Source organism: Protopterus annectens, chromosome 8.part0, assembly GCF_019279795.1.
Source record: "Protopterus annectens isolate FY-2018-M chromosome 8.part0, PAN1.0, whole genome shotgun sequence".
NCBI lineage: Eukaryota > Metazoa > Chordata > Ceratodontiformes > Protopteridae > Protopterus > Protopterus annectens.
This window is the reverse complement of record NC_056741.1, coordinates 612,551,511-612,571,061: the sequence shown is the minus strand read 5'-3', so window position 1 is coordinate 612,571,061 and position 19,551 is coordinate 612,551,511. Positions and strand designations below refer to the sequence as shown.

General features: G+C 43.5%; 1 protein-coding gene across 1 annotated transcript in view; it reads right to left on the bottom strand.

Moving 5' to 3' along the window:
• LOC122808948 (NF-kappa-B essential modulator-like) overlaps nt 1-19,551 on the bottom strand; it is a gene marked incomplete in the record, with an annotated part of 2,932,895 nt that overhangs the window by 2,843,195 nt on the left and 70,149 nt on the right. Inside the window, 1 exon segment of the mRNA XM_044080106.1 lies at nt 17,042-17,253. Within this exon segment, the coding sequence (XP_043936041.1) occupies nt 17,042-17,231 (190 nt within the window).

Here is a 19,551-nt window from a genome sequence, read left to right as displayed (position 1 = left end):
TGGAATTTGCTGAGCTGGCGGTTATAGGGGGAGGCAAAGAGATCCACCTCTGGGATCCCCCATTTCTGAATCAGATGGTTGAAGGTGCTGGGCTCCAATTGCCACTCGTGTGGGTCTAGGAGATTTCTGCTTAAGTTTGCCAATGAGTTTAGTTTCCCTGGCAGGAATAGTGCCTGCAGATGGACTTGCATGTCCAAGGCAGTGTGCCACAGGGCCATGGCTAACCTGCAGAGTGGGTAGGAGTGGGTTCCCCTGCTTGTTGATGTACCACATAACTGTGGTGTTGGCTGTTTTTATTAGCAGTTGACCTGGAAAGAGAAGGGATCTGAAAGCTATCAGGGCATTCTGCACAGCTAGCATCTCTTTCTGGTTGATGTGCAGATGAATTTGACTTGGGCTGCAGTGGCCCTGAATGCATTTGCCGTCCATGTGTGCTCCCCAGGCATAGTCTGATGGGTCTGTGGTTAGGGTCTGGGCAGAATGGGGTTGAGAAAAGGGCATTTCCCTTGTTGTGGCTGCATGCTTCTGCCCACCAAAGGAATGCTGTCCTTAGACAAGGTATGATAGGAATGACTTGTTTCCAGGTCCTGAGAATGTTGGCACCAAAGACTTAAGTAGTACTGAAGTTTCCTCATATGCAGTCTTGCATATGGAGTATACATGACGCCATGAAACCTAGGGCCTGCAATATTTTTCTTGCGGGTAGCTGGGTTCTGGTGGGCATTTGTTTGAAGTAGGCTGTCAGATAGACTTGTTTTTCTGAAGTGAGGAATGCCATCTGGGATGCTGTGCCCAAGCTTGCTCCCAGGAATACAATTTTTTGACGGGGTACCAGTTTTGATTTCTTTTCATTGATGGTGTACCCCAAGGAAGTGAGAAGGTGTTTCACAAATGTCAGGTGCTGCAACAGCAATTCCTGACTATCTGCCGGAATCAGGCAGTCGTCCAAGTACGAGTAAATTTGGATATTTCTCTGCCTGCAGTATGCAATGGCCGGAGCCAGGCATTTTGTGAGAACTCTGGGCGCAGTAGATAAGCCAAAGGGAAGTGCAGAGAACTGATCATGCATAGATCCTGCCCTGAAATGTAGATACTTCCTGGATGACTCCCTCATGGGGATGTACAGATAGGCTTCTTTAAGTCTAGGGTGACTAACCAGGCATCCTTGGCTAGCAAAGGAAGAAGCTGTTGCAGGGTAAGCGTTTTGAATTTTGGTACCACCAGGAAGGTGTTGAGAACTGAAAGATCCAGTATTGGACGCCAAAAGCCCTCTTTCCTGGGTACCAGGAAGAGTCTGGAGTGGAATCATTGACCCCTCTGTTCTACTGGAACCAGCTGAATAGCTCTGATATTGAGCAGGGAAGCTACTTTGCTTTCAGCCTCTGCCCACTGGTTTGGAGGATGGTCTGGAAACTCGCTAGGGGTTGGCAGTGAATGGAAATAAAATTTGTACCCCCTGGGATAAAATGCTGAGGACCCACTAGTCCTGTGGGATGGACATCTGTTTTTTGCGTGAAGGGCAAGTTTTCCTCCTAGGGGCACAAGCAAATGGGTAGGGCTGGGGAGGGGAGTAAGGAAGTCATTGTGAGTTTTTTCCATAAGGAGGTGGCTTACCACTCCCTGCTTTAGGGGTAGGGGGACTCCATTGCTTAGATCTCTTGCATACTCTGAGACTGTAGTCTGGGTGGTCTGTTTCCCCTGGGTCTGGTTTGAGAAGGCCTGGAAGGGGCTGGAAAGGACCAGTGTTTGGAAGGGCAATGCCTACTGAATCTAGGGGGTTGCACTTGTCAGAATGCTTTAACAGTCTGCATAGACTTAGTTTTTTCTTCCATCATTTTAAGTACCTCTTCTGCTTTGGTGCCGAACAAACTGTCCTTGTTCAAAGGAGCATCTAATAACGTTGATTTGACATGGTCTGGCAAGGTTTGCTCCTTGAGCCAAGCACGTCTTCTCAGTACAGAGCCAGTGACTGCTGCCCGGCAAGATGCTTCTAGGGCATCAAAGCCACACTGTAAAGTATGCCTGTTGACTTGGCTTGCAGAGTGCATAAGCTCCTGCAATTCTTTATTTTCTGCACAGTCTGTAAAGGTTGCCACTTTTTGTTTAATAAGTTCTATAACATGTTGCTGGTACTTCAGCATGTGAAAACTAACAATTCAATGCCCTAACAGCAAGAGTTGCAGAGGTATATACCTTCTTACCATATCTGTCCAAAGCACTGGAATCCCTGTCCGAAGGAGTGGGATTCTTGGTTGTAGTTGCCTTGATACCTTTAGGCCCCTGGGAAATGATCTCCGGGTCAGCAGTAGGATTCTTGAAAATAAATTTGTGACGGTCAGGTACTCTGTAGTACCGGTCTGGTTTCCTAGGGGCAGGAGGTAAAGTGTCAGGAGTAAGACTGGATTCCATAAAAACATCAACAACATCCAGGACAGGGGGTATTGCTAAAGGCCTGTGCTGAGGCAACTCTAGGAATTCTCCGAGTCTCTTTTTGGACTGAGGATAGTCTTGGCATTCCCAGTGGAAATGCTCTCTTAAGGTATGCAAGGTTTCACTAAAAGAAAAATCCTCTGGAGGGGAGGCAGAGGGAATGGATTCCTCTGCATCTGAATCTTCATAAGCAGATAAGGACATGTCTTCATAATTAGAAATCTCACAGTCATTGGACTCCTGGTCTGTAGAAGCTGTAGGGGACTGGTCTCTATCTCTTTGCAGGGGAAGGCTGACTTTCCCTAATCAGCATAGGCTGACTTTCCCTAATCAGCATAATAAGGTCTTTGGCCATTCTAAGCATTTGTTTTTGTAGCATGGGAGCAGGTGCATCCGCTTTGGTCGTCGGTTTTCTAGGCGTAGTGCATATTCTGGGCCTAAGAAACTCGGTAGTTTTTGTTAAAAAAGAAGTCATCGGTTTGAGTTGAACATTGGTTAAGTGAAGAACTGCCTCAGAAGCTGGTGCCTGCACAGCGGCTCCGGACCCATCCAAGGTAGAGGCATCCGCAGGTTCCACAGTCGAAAAGGAGTCTCACTGCATTCCGGACTCCGAATGGGTCTCGGTAGAGGCCTGTGACTCCACTGAAGTCGGCATCAGGGACTGCAAATGCGCCTCACTGAGTACCGGCAGACTGGTGACTAGCTTAACGGAAGTGTCATTGGCAGCTTTGGACCTATGCGGTCTATCTCTGTCTTTATCCTTATGTTTTTTTCGGATTATCGGTAGTGGGATAGCTTACCAAAGCCATTTCAGAATATGGAGATCAAGAGTAAAAGAATTTGGTGACAAAGAGCCCGACGACGAATGGTTTGGGTGTTAAACAAGGTGCAAAACTGACAGCGAGGTACATCGTAGGCTGGGCCTAAAACAGGTGACGTGGTAAGAATGAAAATCTCTGTGAGGTATTTGCTTTTCACAGGCAAGACAATTGTTAACTTTTTCTGACATCAGTTAGAGCAAAAAAAAAAAACGGGGTACTTGGCTTTAGAAGACTTCAGGATTATTCAATTCGTAAGTGAAAATTCAGATAGCGGCCGACCGGCACTTGCAAACTGCTTCTGCTTCGGGCTCCTCGTCAAGAAAGACTGATGTAATGGTGTCGGCTGTCTGTTTTTATACCCCTGACAACCTGACATCAGTCCTGGATTAACAGCATCTGACGCTGAAATACTAAGTCTCTGGTATTGGGGCCGACTGAGGGCTACCTGCAGGCAGATAACCCAAGTGTGATGACTGCAACAGTGAAACACGAAGAACATCTGGGTTCAGAATTCAAGGTTTTTCCAACAGATGAAGTTGAAGGAAGGGGAACCAAATCTGACAAGGTCAATAGGGGGCTATTAGAATGATGGTCCTTCCCAGGGCTTTTGTTTTCTGAAGTACTTTGGTATCAGAGAAATTGGTGGGAATGCATAGAGGGGACCTGGAGGCCAATAGTGTACGAGTGCATCCCTTGGGGAATCTCCCGGAGGGGGAATCAGGGCAAAAAGTAGCTTCTGCATTGGGCAAAAAGTAGCTTCTGCATTTTGTGTTCATGTGGGAAGCAAAAAGATCACAGCAAGGCTGCCCCATCTATGGAATATCCTCTCCGCTATCTTTTTTGACGGACCACTCGTGAGGCAACAAAATCGCCCTGCTGAGTTTGTCCGCAATCATGTTGGATTTCCCAGGGATGTGAGTTTCTGTTAGAAAGTGCTGGGTGGAGTTTGCCCATTGCCATACTCTTAGGGCCTCTCGACAAAGGGGATAGGACCTGGTTCCTCCCGGTTTGTTCAAGTACCAGACCAATGACATGTTGTCCGTCTGAATCGCAATTGTCCCCAGAGGGAGAGAGTCCTGAAAGTTCTGCAATGCCAACAGTACAGCTCTCATCTCCAGGACACCGATATGTAGATGTGTCTCCTGTTTGGGCCATGCGCCTTGGGCTGTTCTTCCCTAAAAATGTCCCCCCCCCACCCTATCAGGGAAGCATCCGTGGTCACTGTGGCCGATGTTGAAGGTAGGATAAAAGGACGACCTATCGTTACTTGGAGAGGTCAACCACCACCGAGGATACTTTTTGCATGCGCTTGTTACAATAATGAAATGAGTTTTACATGCGTTTGTTACAATAATGAGATTAGACATTGGGAGCTCTTGATAAGACCATTGAGCGAACAGCAGCCATTGTAGAATCTGCATGTGCATGCGACCCAAAGGTATCGCTATTGCTGCAGCTGCCATCATCCTAAACAACTTTAGCAGTTCTGATGCTGGAGCCTTGTCTCTGGATATGAAGTTCTGGATTTGCTGACGAAGTACTAATATCCTTTCTGCCAGAAGTTTTAAAGTGGTGGTGATGGTGTCCAATTCTGCTCCGATACAAACGATATGTTGTGAAGGCAACAAGGCAGATTTTTCTGAATTTATGGTAATGCCCAGCTGATTGCAAAGAGTAGGAGTGGTGTCCCTGGCTTGTATTAGCTGACACCTGGTGGTGGCGGTGAGGAGTCAATCATTTAAGTACGGAAACACCTGGAATCCTAAACGCCTCAGGTGAGCCGTGACCACAGTCATACATTTGGTGAACACTGTGGGGGCTGTAGTGAGACCAAAGAGCAGCGCTCGAAATTGATAATGATCGGCTCCCAGCCGGAAGTGCAGATGATCCCTGGATGATCTGGCCATTTTTACATGGTAGTACGCATCCTGAAGATCTATCGAGCACATCCAATTGTCATTCCCTAAGAAGGGAAGTATCGACTGAAGCGTGACAATCCGGAAAGTCTCTTTCTTGACAGATCTGTTTAGTCTGCTGAGGTCCAAAATAGGTTTCCAGTCCCTTGTCTTTTTTGGAACTAAAAAGAATCTTGAGTAAGTTACAGATCCTGTCTGGTCTGCTGGGACTGGTTGGATGACTCTTTCTTAGCAACGTTTGGACCTCTACTGTTGCTTGTTCCCTGTAACTGGGTGGAACATCCAGGATTTTTGTTGTCAATGGAGGGGGATGGCAAAGGGAATAACATATCCTCTGGAAACTATACTTTGTACCTAGTTACTGTTTGTTATTTTTAGCCAGGTGTCTGGATACAAAGATATGCGACCCCCGACTGCCACCAGAGTAGGACAGTCGGGCCTCCTTTCAGGAGTGCTGATAGGGCATCCCAAAGAACTGGTCTCTGCCGCCCTGGTTTTGCAGACCCCCTCTGCTGTGAGGGCAGCGTTTTCCATTATTGCCCCCTCCTCTGCCCCTGGAGGGGGGTTCACAACGTGTTTCCAGAAAGGCTCCTTGAGCTTTTCGGAACCTCATTTTTCCTCCCTTTTGACCCTTGGGGTAGGGTCTAGTAGGGGTGGAAAAATGGACTCCAATGGCAGAGTCTTTCCTTCCTGCTCACACCTGGTCAAAGTTTCTTTAACTTTGGGCCCAAAAAGGGATGAGCCATCAAAAAGGGGTATTGACAAAGGAGGACTTAAAGGGCTCCGCAAAGGAACATAAGCACATCCAGGAGTGCCTCCTGAGAGCAATTCCTGTACCAGCTGCCCTACTCGTTCCATAAGCTGCATACGAGAAGAGACGCATGGACGAGTTCACTATGGAATTAAGGGTAGCAAGCTGGGAGGCAACTTTGTCTGACACTCCTTCAGCTACCGTACCCTGAAGAGAATCTCCAAGCTCTTTTAGGAGGTCTCTTTGCAGTCTTGTGAAATGTGTAAGACAGTTCAGTGAACGCATGGCAAAAGTTGCTGAACTATACATGCGCTTCCCATATCTATCCATGATCCTAGAGACTCTGTTAGAAGGATGGATAGAGGAAAACGTTTCTGACATTTCCTTTTTGTTGGTTGCTGCCACCACCATGGCATCAACAGGCACTCCCTTTGTGAGAAAAGACTTATCCTAGGGGGCAGAAATAAATTTATTGGGCCTCCTAACGACAGGATCCATGGTGTCCGGAGACTCCCACTGCCTTCGTGAGACCAGTTCCATGAGCTCATCGAAGGGAGGAGACATCCAGGAGGTGGAGGGTTGACACCCGAAAGCCTTCAGCAGAACCAACTCATCTTCAGTAGGGTTGGTGGGCTTCCAGCCACCACTCTGCTTAAGGATTTCTAATAGATCTGCAAATGAGATATCTTCAGAGGGGAACCATGGGGGACCCTTCTGATTCATCTAAGTCTGTGTCAGACGCGAGAGACTCCTGCGGGAAGTCTAGGTGCTTCCTCTTGCAAATTCTCTTCCTGGGAGCCTCATCAGTGGGAACTTCTGGTAAGGTCTCAGAAGAGCAGAAGCCACCCAGTGGGGTTTCCTGAGGCTCAGGGTCTCTACGCTTCAAAGGGATCTGTGAGGCAGAAGTGGACACAGACGCTTTTGGGGAAGAGGTAGTTGGTCCTGAAGTTGTGGATATCCTGGGGACATTACTCTCCTCAAGGCTTCAAAGGCACCTCTGCTCCGGTGAGAAGAAAAGTACAGTTGCGTACACTTAACATAAATGCAGCTGTTAGAGTGTATTCACTGTTGCAGTCATCACATTTGGGTTATCTGCTTGCAGTAGCCCTCAATCGGACTGATTATCAAAGTCTTGGGTCCTGCGTCGGTTGCTGTCTCATCTTCCGTGACGTCAGGAGTATAAAGCATGCAGCCGACGCCATTACATCAGTTTTTCTTGCCCCAGATGTCAGGGGCCCCCCTAATGGGAAGCAATTAAAAATACATATATACATGGTTACAACTCCATCCAAAAAGCTTTTAAGCATAGTAAAACAAAGTAAAGGTATAGCCAAAAGAAGTTAGAGGGCTGGAGGGAGGGTAACCAGGACTGCAACAGTGAATACACCCGAACATCTACATTTATGGTAAGTGTACACAACTATACTATGGTTCTTCATGTTTCACTGTTGCAGTCATCACATTTGGATACATTCCCAAAGCTAGAGGATGGGAGGATGCATTTAGATAGCATTAGGACCAGCTATAAGACCCTGCAAGACTGCAGTGGCAAAGCCAGCTCTGGATTTAGAGAATATTGGTAAATGGTAATGCTTGGTTAAAGTATGTACAGAACTCCAGATAGCAGCTTCTAGGATGTCCCTGGTAGGTACACCTCTGAGAAAGACTGTAGAGGCAGATGCAGCCCTGGAAGAATGGGGTCCAATCCCCTGTGGGATAGGTTTTCCATGGTGCTCATAGCAGAAATGAATGCAATGGCCTATCCATTTAGAAGTAGTTTGCTTTGAAATAGCCTTCCCCTCTGCCCCTGCAGCAAATGCCACCAGCAGTTGTTCAGATTTCCTTTGAGGTTTAGTCCTGTCCAAGTACAATCTAAGTTGTCTGTGCACATCAAGGAGTGCAGGATCCTTTCCCCTTTGTTCTGTGGATTAGAGAAGAAGGTTGGCAAATGAATGGACTGATTAAGAGCCACACTGGATACCACCTTGGGCATGAAGGAGGGATTGGTCCTGAGGGACACCCTGTCTGCATGAAAGATGATGAAAGGCTCCACTGCCACAAGGGCCTGTAGTTCAGATACCCTTCTTGCTGAATTACAAGGAGGGCTGTTTTTCCAAGAAAGAAATTTTACCTCTGCACTTGCAGCTGGCTCAAAAGGGGGAATAGTGAGTTTTTCCAATTTAAAGGTAAGGTCCCAGGCTGGAATTGGGGCTCTCCTGGGTGGTCTTACGTTTTTGGCCCCTCTGAGGAACTGCTTGAGCAGTGGATGAGAGAAGATGGGGTGGTTCTATGTTGTAATGAGCTGAGACATGAATTTTGATGGAGGAAAAAGAAAGGCCCTTGTGAAGCATCTAAGTTAAGTATTGAAGAATCCGAGGTAAATTGGGCACTGCTGTGCCCATCCCTTGAGTTTGGTTCCAGACACAGAATCTTTTACATTTTCAGCATAATAATTTTCTAGTACTAGGCCTCCTTGCCTCCAAAATGAAATCCAACACTTGTTTACTAAGGGGATGGTAATGGAGAGATTAGGAAATTAGCCAGGCTGCCAGGGTCAGGGTTTGAAGCTGAGGGTGCAGAACCTGGCTCTCCTGCTGTGACAACAGGGTAGAGGCCTGAGGCAGGTGCCATGGAGCCAGCAGTAACAAACTGTGCAAGAGGGGGTACCAGTGTTGGTGTGGCCAGTCTGGTGCAATCAGTATCATCCTTGGTTTGTCCTGTTTGATCTTTAGTAGTACTTTGGTGAGGAAATGCATAAACTGATAGATTTTTTCCAGCTGAAGGGCAGAGCATCCACTTTCCAAGCTTGTTTGTGGGGAGTCCTTGTGCAGAATTTGTCCAATTGGTAGTTATGGGGGGAGGCAAACAGGTCTATATTTGGGCTCCCCCATTTGTTTATCAACATGCAGAAAATCTTTGGTTCCAGTTTCCACTCGTGTGGGTCCATAAGATTTCTGCTGAGTTCGTCTGCCAGTGTATTTAGTTTTCCTGGCAGGAATTGAGCCTGTAGATGCACTTGATAGCTCAAGGCTGTGTTCCACAGAGCCATGGCTAGTCTGCAGAGGGGGTAAGAATGGGTAACCCCTGCTTGTTTATGTACCACATAACAGCGGTGTTGTCCATCCTTACCATTAGTTGTCTTGGAAGAATGTGGACCTTGAAGGCTGTCAGAGCATTCTGTACAGCTAACATTTCTTTTTGATTGATATGCAGGTGCATTTGACTTGGGTTCCATTTGCCCTGAATGCACTTCACTGCCAGGTGAGCCCCCCCCCCATGCATAGTCTGATGCATCTGTTAGGGTTTGGGAGGCAGGGGGTGGTGTGAAAGGTAGTCCCTTGTTTTGGTGGCAGGCCTCTGCCCACCAAAGGAACTCTAGGCATAGGCAAGATATTTTAGGAATCATTGCTTTTAGATCCTGAGAATGTTGACACCATAGGCTTTTTAGATACCACTGTAGTTTCCTCATTTGCAGTCTTGCATATGGGATTAGAAGAATGCAGGGGACCATGAACCCAAAGGCTTGCAGTATTTGTCTTGCAGATAGCAGGGTTTTTGCGGCCACTTGTTTGAAGTAGGTTATCAAATGAATTTGTTTCTCTGGGAAGCTGTATTCAAGCTTGCTCCCAGGAATATAATTTGTTGACAGGGTACCAGGTGTGATTTCTTTTCGTTTATGGTGTACACCAGACAAGTTAGAACCCTTTGTACAAATGCCAGATGATTCAAAAGTATGTCCTGGCTTTCTGCCTGAATTAGACAATCATTCATGTATGGGTATATTTGAATATTTCTTTGCCTGCAAATTGCAATAACTGGAGCTAGGCACTTTGTGAATACCCTGGGCACAGTAGATAAGCCAAAGGGCAGTGAAGAAAACTGATAGTGCGTGTAGCCTGCTTTGAAGAGTAGGTATCTTCTGCAAGATTCCCTGATTGGGATGTGCAGGTATGCTTATTGTAAATCTAGTATTGCCAACCAGGCATCTTTGCCTAGCATAGGAAGTAATTGGTGAAGAGTCAGCATCTTGAATTCTGGAATCTCCAAAAAGGTGTTTAGAGTAGACAGGTCCAGGCTAAGACGCCATGAATTGTCTTTTCTGGGTACCAGGAAAAGTCCCGAGTAGAAACCTTGTCCCTTTCCTCTTCTGGTACCAGTTGAATAGCCTCCATGCTTGAGAGAGACAGTACTTGTTTTTGGGCCTCTGCGCATGGATTTGGGGGTAGGTCCGGCCACCCGCTTGGCATTGGCAACGTGTGGAAGTGAAATCTGTATCCCTGGGACACTATATTTAAAACCCATTTGTCCTGGGTAATAAGTTCCCAGTTCTTTGCATAAAGAGCACCCCCCCCCCCCAAAAGGGGCAGTCAGTTGACAAGTGCTTGGAAATTTTAAAAGGAAGTCATCGAGACAGTTTACCATAGGGGGAGCCTTATTACTCCCAGATTTGGAAGTGGAAGTCCCCAATGCTTAGTCCTGTGTCCCCTGGGACTGAAACCTGGGGTTTTTGCTGCGTCTGGATTTGGCTTAAGAAGACCTGGAAAGGACCAATGCTTAGAGGGCCAGTACTACTAAATCTAGGATGCTGAACTTGTAAGAAATCTTAACAGTTTGCATAGATTTAGCTTTATCTTCCATCTTTTTAAGAACTTCCTCAGCCTTGTTGCCAAACAGGCGGTCCTGATTTAAGGGAGCATCCAACAATTTAGCATTCACATGATCAGGCAAAGATGGTTCCTTAAGCCAAGCATGCCTTCTTAACACAGACCCAGTAACAGTGGCCCTGCAAGAGGCCTCTAATGAATCAAACCACATTGCAAAGTATGTTTTCCAACTTGTTCAGCAGAATGCATTAAATCCTGTAATTCTTTATTTTTCACACAGTCTGGAATCAACATCATTTTCTGTTTAAGCAATCCAATAACATGTTGCTGATATGAAACTGGCAGTTTAAAGCCCTAATGGCCAAGGTTGCAGAAGTGCAGACCTTCTTACCCCATCTATCCAGCACCTTGGAGTCTCTATCAGAAGGGGTAGGATTTTTAGCAGTAGAAGCCTTAATGCCCTTGAAATAGTCCCTGTGAAATAGTCTCTGGATCCGCAATAGGATTTTTAAAAAGGAACTTGTGTGACTCGGGGACCGTGTACAATCTGTCTGGTTTTCTGGGAGCATGAAGCAAGGAATCAGGGGATGAACTAGATTCCAAAAAAGCATCATCAACAATGTCTAGTACAGGAGGAATAGCTAAAGGCCTATGCTGAGGTAGGAGTAAGAAACCCCTATGCCTCTTTTCTGAATCAGAAAAATCCTGGCTTTCCCAGTAGAAATGCTCCCTTAGAGAATGTAGGGTTTCCCCCAAAAGAAAAATCCTTTGGAGGTGAAGCAGAGGGAATGGAGTCCTCTGCATCAGAATCCTCATAAGTAGACAAGGGCAAATCCAGATCATCAGAAGAATCAGAAAAAAACAGAATCCTGGTCAGAAGATTCATAAACCACTTCAATCCTAGGCCTCTTAGAAAGGGGGAGATGGCTACCCCCGATTAGAGTTACTAGATTTTCAGCCATTCTTATCATTTGTTTTTTGGGCATAGAGGCCTGAGCATGTGGCTTGGGTGTCAGTTTTTTAGACATGGTTCGAGATTTAGGCCTAAGAGAAGAAGGAGGCGTGGGTTTAATATGCAAGTCCATAGGCCTGAATACACCCCCTCAGAAGCTGGTGCCTGCACAGCGGCTCCGGACCCATCTAAGGTAGAGACATCCGTGGGTTCCATAGTTGAAGCATCTCGCGGCTTAACAGACTCCGAACGGGTCTCAGTAGAGGCCTGCGAATCAGAAGTAGTGGATATCAGGGGCTGCAAAAGCACCTCACTGAGTACCGGCGAACTGGCGACTAGCTTAGGAGAAGCGTCGTCAGCAGTTTTGGACCTTGGCAGCCTGTCTCTGTCTTTATCTTTGTGCTTTTTCAGAATCCCGGTAGTCGGATGGCTAACTGATGACACTTCTGGATAATTAAATCGATAACCGAAATATTTAGAAGCAAAAATGTACCGACGACGGATAGTGCGCAGATTAAATAAAGCACAAAACTGACAGCAAGGTACGTTGTGGTCAGGGCCTAGTCAAAGAATACAGTACAAATGAAAATCTTTATGAGGTATTTGCTTTCCACAAGTAATGCAATTATTAACTTTTACTGACATCGGTAAGGAGCAAGAAAAAGTTTCACCAACTGGGTACTTGGCTTTAGTTGAAGACTTTGGTTCTGAAACTCGACAAACATTTCAGGAGTCGGCCGACCAGCACTTGCGAACTGCTTCTGCTTTTGGCACCGCATGGCAAGAAAGACTGATGTAATGGCGTCGACTACATGTTTTATACCCCTGACTCAGAAAAGAGGCATAGGGATTTCTTACTCCTACCTCAGCATAGGCCTTTAGCTATTCCTCCTGTACTAGACATTGTTGATGATGCTTTTTCAGAATCTGGTTCATCCCGATTCCTTGCTTCCTGCTCCCAGAAAACCAGACAGATAGTACGACCTGACGTCATGGAAGAAGGGACAGCAACCGACGCAGGACCCAAGACTTTGTTAATCAGGCCGACTGAGGGTTACCTGCAAGCAGATAACCCAAATGTAATGACTGCAACAGTGAAACACGAAGATCATCAGTGGGCTCCGAACCAGAGGTAGAAGCCAAACTCATCTGAGCCGAGGCCCCAAGAGGCAAAGTCGGAACCGACAGGTCAGTCTGACTATCCTCCCCGGACCCAACCGGAGAGTGTCGGCTCCTAGACTCCATGATGGGTACCGAGGAAGTCTGAGTAAACGGAACCGATGGCACTGGAGCAGGCGTTGGCTCTGAAGGCTCCACAATCATGAGGTCCAACTCCTCCATCTTCGACAGACCGGTACGGCTCGGAGGAGGAAAAGAAGTCGATGGCATAACAGTCTTCGGGTCCGAAACCACTTGGGTCAGAGCAGATAAAAATTTAGCAAACGCCGGTGCCTGTAGCAGCTTCTGCACCACATGATCCACATCCAAATTGGAGAGGCTAATCATGGACCGAGATGAATGTATCGAGGGTGGTACCGACTGGAGAATAGGAGACTTTAGTACTCGTACCCTTATGATAACTAGAGACAAACTATGGAAAAAATGGTCACAAACAAAGCTCTCTGCAGACTTACAAAAATATAAAGAACTCAGAAATCTGACAAAAAACACAAAGATAAAAAGGACTTTTATAACAAACCTCCCAAGTCCTAAAATCTAATCCTAAAAAATTCTGGAATTTTATTAACCAAATATTACATCCCGGTAACCTTAGCTCCCCCAATCCATGCCCAGACAAGACATCTGAAGAAACTGCCACTATCTTCAATACCTATTTTATCAATTCAATATCTAAGCTACTGAACCCTAACCCAAACTCCTCTACTACTAACATCTCCAACTTTTCTGAACATACTCCTAATACTATCTCCTCAAATACCTTCTCTCTCAAACATGTACCTACTAGCTACATCAAAACTCTACTCTCTAAATTAAAACCATGCTCAGCATCAGCTGACAATATTCCTTCCACTGTTCTATTAGCAGGTGACTCTCTTGCTCTCCCTGTATCTATCCTAATGAATCGCTCTCTCTCTAAATCTTAAGTCCCTTCCATCTGGAAACAATGCTACACTCTACCTATACACAAAGGAGGTAACTCCTCTGATATCTCCAACATTAGACCTATCGCTAAACTCTCCCCTCTCTCTAAAATACTAAAAAAAGGTATTCATAAACAAGTTATGCAGTATCTAATACAGGAAAATCTGCTTACACCCACTTAACACGGCTTCAGACCCAAACATAGCACCACTACAGCTCTATTATCCTTCCTCAACACTGTCTCTATAGCCATGGATGACCATAAACTTATTTCTTGCCTATTCTTGGACCTCTCAAAAGCTTTTGACACTGTCTCACTCTCTCTTCTGCTGCACAAACTGCATAACCTCAACTTCTCCTTTGATACTGTTGCATGGTTCTCCAGCTACATCACTGATTGATCAGTAAAGATGGCACTCTGCACTCTCCCCTCCTCTCCCTGTCAAAATGGGTGTACCTCAAGGGTCTATCCTAGGGCCTTTACTTTTTAATATCTTTACTAATCAGCTCTATACCTCCTGTCCTCAGTCATCTTTAGTGCAATACGCAGATGACTCTACAGTCATCATCACAGCTAACACTCCCTCTAAGCTCTTCTCAGCTACTCGGGCATCTTTTAACTTAGTTGAAACATGGCTCTCCAACAACTAGCTCATCCTTAACCCTAAAAAAACAAAGCTGTTACTTTTCCTACCTAAAAACTTCAACAATATTAAACCCTCCTTCTCCATACACTCCCATTCAGGTAGAATCCAATACTAAGCTCTTAGGTGTAACCATCGACTGTCAGCTTAAATTTAACTTGCATGTTAATAACTGTATCAAAAAAAGACTCATTCAAAACTAGGACTCCTTTACCGTAAATTCCTTACCTCTGAAGCCAAGATTACTCTCTCTCTTACCTACCTTCTACTCAGTTTAATGTACATTTCTCAAATTCTCACAAATCTTAACTCAGCACTCCTGACCAAACTCAAATCTACCTACAACAAGGTAGCTAGATTTGCTGCTCAACAAACCTACAAATCCCATCACTGTCTCTCTTAAACACCTAAACTGGCTAGACTTACCCGACCAGCTTCTTCTCTCTCAGCTCCAGATCATCCATTCTATCCTATACCAGCCTTCCTACTGCCCAGCACAATCCCCTCTCATCTCCCGTTATTCTCCCTCCAGACCTCTCCGAAGCTCTAACCAAGACCTACTACAAATCTACAAACCCAAGTCTAAATTTGGATGCAACATGTGCAGCTATCACCCCCCACTATTGCCTGGAATAAGCTCCCACTAGAAATCAGGACCCTTACACATCCTAAACAATTTAAGACAGCCACCAAAGAGCATTTTAAAAATCACTAGTCCTGCCACTGCACTCTCCCTCCTTAAACATCCCCTACTTCTCATACCTTAATCTACTTTCTGCCCTTAACTCACTCTTCCCACTAGCTCTCTCTAATCTTCCTTGACTACTCTTTCTATTGTCTTCTAAAATCTATTAAGCAAATTGCCTCAGAGAAAGATTCTATTGTTATTGTCTTGCCTTCATGGAACTACATCATGAAAAAACTGGGTTTCTGTAACCACTTGCCCCAAAAACTATACTCATCTTAATGACATATTTCTTTTTATACATCTTGAAATAGTTATGCTATACTCCTGATTCTTGACACTGTATAACATTGTATTGCTACTTAATGCCTTGTAATAATCCTGTAACACTGCTGTTTAATGCTAATTTATAATGAAAATTGTATATGTTTGAGCTTTTTTCCCCGGGCCTCCGCTGAAAAAGGGCTCTTCAGCTCAGTCGGACAATCCCAGTCAACAAATGTAAAATAAATAAATAATAAATAAATAAATAAATCTTAAAACCTTGGGCAAGAAAAAAAAAACCTCTAACTGAAACACCTTACTATAAACACAAAGACAAAGCACACAACTCAGTTCATCAGTAGGCCTTTATTCTGGAAATTAAGGGAAACTCATTCCTTTTCAATGAATGTTAAAATGGTTTGTCCTGCAAAATAATGTTTGCGTACAAAATAACCCATTTTGGGCATCTCATTGTACTGAATATCCAATGACCTAGTTTTGCCTTTGCTGTTGCTGCACATCAGTAAAATCACTCTTTTACAAATACTTTACAGAGTCAAGCAGGGCACCCTGCTGTCCAGTAGGCCCAAAAGCAAATCCATGGCATGTAAGAAAACATCACAGATCCAGCAGTCTTGCTTTCTCCCTCCCCCACTATACAAGTACAATATCCACACATATGCTTATTAATATTTGTTACAGTTTTATTTTTATATAACAGCACAACTGGAAGACACAAGCGGTGCACCTTAATAGAGACACAATATAGGATTTTTAACAAAAAAATTTGTTGGATGACTGAACAGTCATGCTAAACAGGATGTAAGTTCACAAACTGGAAAGCAATTTATAAATACATTGGACATGTACAAGGCAATTCTTAAGTAACTGAATTGATTCTTCTGTTGAAAGCATCTGCAACTTCTTTAGTAGGTAGGATAATGTGTAGATTCATTGAGCAGTCTTGATTAGCCATCTAAATATATACAAATCAAGTCCACACATTCACCATGCATCCTTGTGGAGCTTTGCCGGAAACTCTGGTTTCTTAACACATCTCAGACATGCTCAAGGTGAACTAGCACTCCTCCAACTTGCCCATAGCTGAGTAGGTACATGTGAGTGTATGTGCTCGTCCTACAATGAAAAGGCAACCCATACGTGATTAATTTAACTGCCTTGTACCAGGAAATGATGGGATAGGCTCCAACTTTTCCACAACCCTGAAATGGATTAAACGGGTAACTAGAAAGTTAAATTAAGAGAAAACAGCAAAAAGAAAAGAAACAGACTGCTATCTCAGTGATGATGTTCACACAGCCTACTGCCACATATGTTCTCTCCATTAACAGATGTTTAACAAAAGGAGAACATGCTCCTCAAGGACCATCACTGTATGAAAACCTAAAAGAATTCCCCTCACTCTAGGGGTAACCTAAAGTATTCAGGTTGCAGAAGTCTCAATGGAATACATTGCTAGATGAATTCCTGATAAGACAATGGATCCCAATGATACACTACTGGTAATGTTTTAACTCACTAAAAAAGGACTCCGTATCCATGAAAATACAGTTAACTACAGAATAATTGTTTCTGCAGTTTTCATTTCAACGCAAATCATTTTTATAAAGGTGTACATCTTCTTGCTGGTGTAGCTTTTACTGTAAATGCTACAGAAACTGGCAATCATTTAGTTCGATGAAATATAACGTTAATAGTGAATGACTGCACAGTTTGCAGTTTTTATTTCAATGCAAGATCAATCAACTTTTTTTTTTTAAACCAAGGTCTTTAACTATTCTACTGTTATTTAGTTTTTATAGCACATGGTGAACACACCTGCACTCATCATGTTCTAAAACTGTAATTACCTTTAAGGTCCTGGTTCTCTCTCAGGATATGCTGAACAGCCTCATGGCTAGCTATCTCAAAAGGAAGCTGAAATGCTGCTGACTGTCGACCACTGAGTGACGATCCTCCATTTATCATGTCATAATCATTTCCTAGACTACCAGCGGGCTGCACCATTTCAGTAGCCTGGCTTTTCTGCTCCACACTCATTCAATACTTAATACGCAATAATCTGTAAATACACAAAATGATAAAGTAATTATTCGTATACCGTATACACTTTACTTAAAAAGTGAATCCATTTTAAATGCACTTTACATGTCTGTTGAGACTGAACCAGTGCAGTGATGCAACTCTGAAAGATAATGCCATATAATTAGAAAAAATGCACATCAAACACCAAAAAAATAAAAAAAGTCAATACTTACTTTAACAAACTATTTAATATACTAAAAAGCTGACTTCATAATAAACAGTATACAATGCAAACAACATAATTATCAACAGTGTTAAGAACACCAATCAAAAACACAGATTCTGTTAATTCATTAATGGAGACTATGTGGTTAGTAAACATTTATTAATACAGTACTTACGAAAGAACAGACATTTCTGAACTGCAATACAAACAAGGGATGTACTGACGTAGTTAGTTCGCATTTTTAGGGTTTAGACTTCGTTAAGCTTGTTTAATTTGGAAGAAGGAGTTTGCAGTGGTGAAGCCTTACCTGTATATTAAGCAAATAAACCGATAAAGTTTTGTTATTCCAACAAGTGTCTCAGGCTCTTGCCATAATCAGCATCCCTCAAAACAGAGAAAAGTCCTTTGAATCTTTTGCAGAGTACAAACGGAGACAAACATTACTCCCAGTAAGCATGCTACATTTCTGTACAGATAAATTTTGATTTCAAGTGTGTATCTGCTATATTATTCTTTTAGTGTTGATTTGCATTCAAACACAGATACTCATCAACTAATGTAATTCTGAATTTGGCCTACCTCACACAGACTGAATACAAATAACTCAAGTAAACACTATTAGACTCATCTGGTTCTCCCTAGGAAGGGTGGTCTCACCGAAGAAATCTAGTCTATGTCATTTATTACTACACAGAACTCTATGTGCAATACGTATGAAACCAATAACATGCAGAAGATTTTAATTTTTAATGGGTCAACTGGGAAAGCACACTAGATACACGTATCCCTTTTGTGGAGGCCAGTTAAGTGATTTGCTCAGTCACAAAATTAGCAAGGAGAAATTAAAGGAATCAAACCCAAGACTACACAAGGAAGTCTGTGGTACTGGTTGTTGGGTTGCAGCCCCCAAAAGTAAAAACAAAAAGTCAGAAATCATTCTATGCGAGTTATTTAAAAAAAAGTCAGCTTTCCCATTTTGCAGTTTCTTGGAACTTGCTGCATGTGTGCAACATTCTGAATTCTGTCAAGAAAAAAGTAAATTGCTTTACTTGGCTGAGCTGTTTTCTAAAACAGTTCACAGTCAGAACTTCACAGGTCTTCCTACCATTTTGAGGGGGGCATAAATGACTCCTTAAAAACATATTCAATAAATTATCACTTATTACATAGGCAATTATACATTTATATGAATGAAACCCATACGGACATAATCCCAGCTGTAAACATTTTACATCACAAACCATACTGACATAATCCTAGTTGCAAACATTACACATCGCTTATAATCTACCCAATCACGGTCAGTCAAACATTATATAGCTCATTCGGTACTTATGCAATATCGCAACCAGATTTCCAACCTGCCAGAATTTGTTATGTTAGGCCTGAAGTATTTGTGTTAACCTTAAAATGGGTGTGTAAACTGCTAATTATTAGTCTGTCACATTCTGTAGGAGTGCAGAAGAGGAATATCGGTCACATGTACTACTAGTCAGGGACGTACCTTTCCAATGTAACTTACTTTAACAGAAAATAAATGTCACAGCTACTTCAGAGTCTTCGTTGTGCAATGTCATCTTCCTTGAAGTTGTTAATGTATGGCAACTTCGGATAATCTGTATTCATGTAACTGAGTATTGGGTTGATCCTGTGTTTTACAGCGGACACTATTTTTACCATTGCAATGCGAATGCTATTAAAGCCTTTCAGTACTTTGTAAAATGTAAACAATTCCAAGTTCTGTGTTTTACAAACTGTTCGTTTACCAACTTATTTACCATCTGTTGGAGTCTTCATAGTAATGTGTAGGGATGTGTCATGGACGTATTCTTGCTTTTTACTAATCAACGGTGAGATTCAGTACTTCAGATTTGTATTTGGATACAGTGATATTTTAATTTACATTTGTCCTTGTACTCACTGAATGTAGTCTATATTACTTACAGTCATAATGTAGTAAACATCCCTTTATTACTTTTATGTATTCACTTTTCTGCATACTTCTTTTGGTCTACAAAGTTTAGGAACCAAGCTGTATAGTACACATTTACAAAAATGTAAGAAATAAACAGGCCCTTCTTCACAGGACTGAGAAGCAGCAGGCATCTT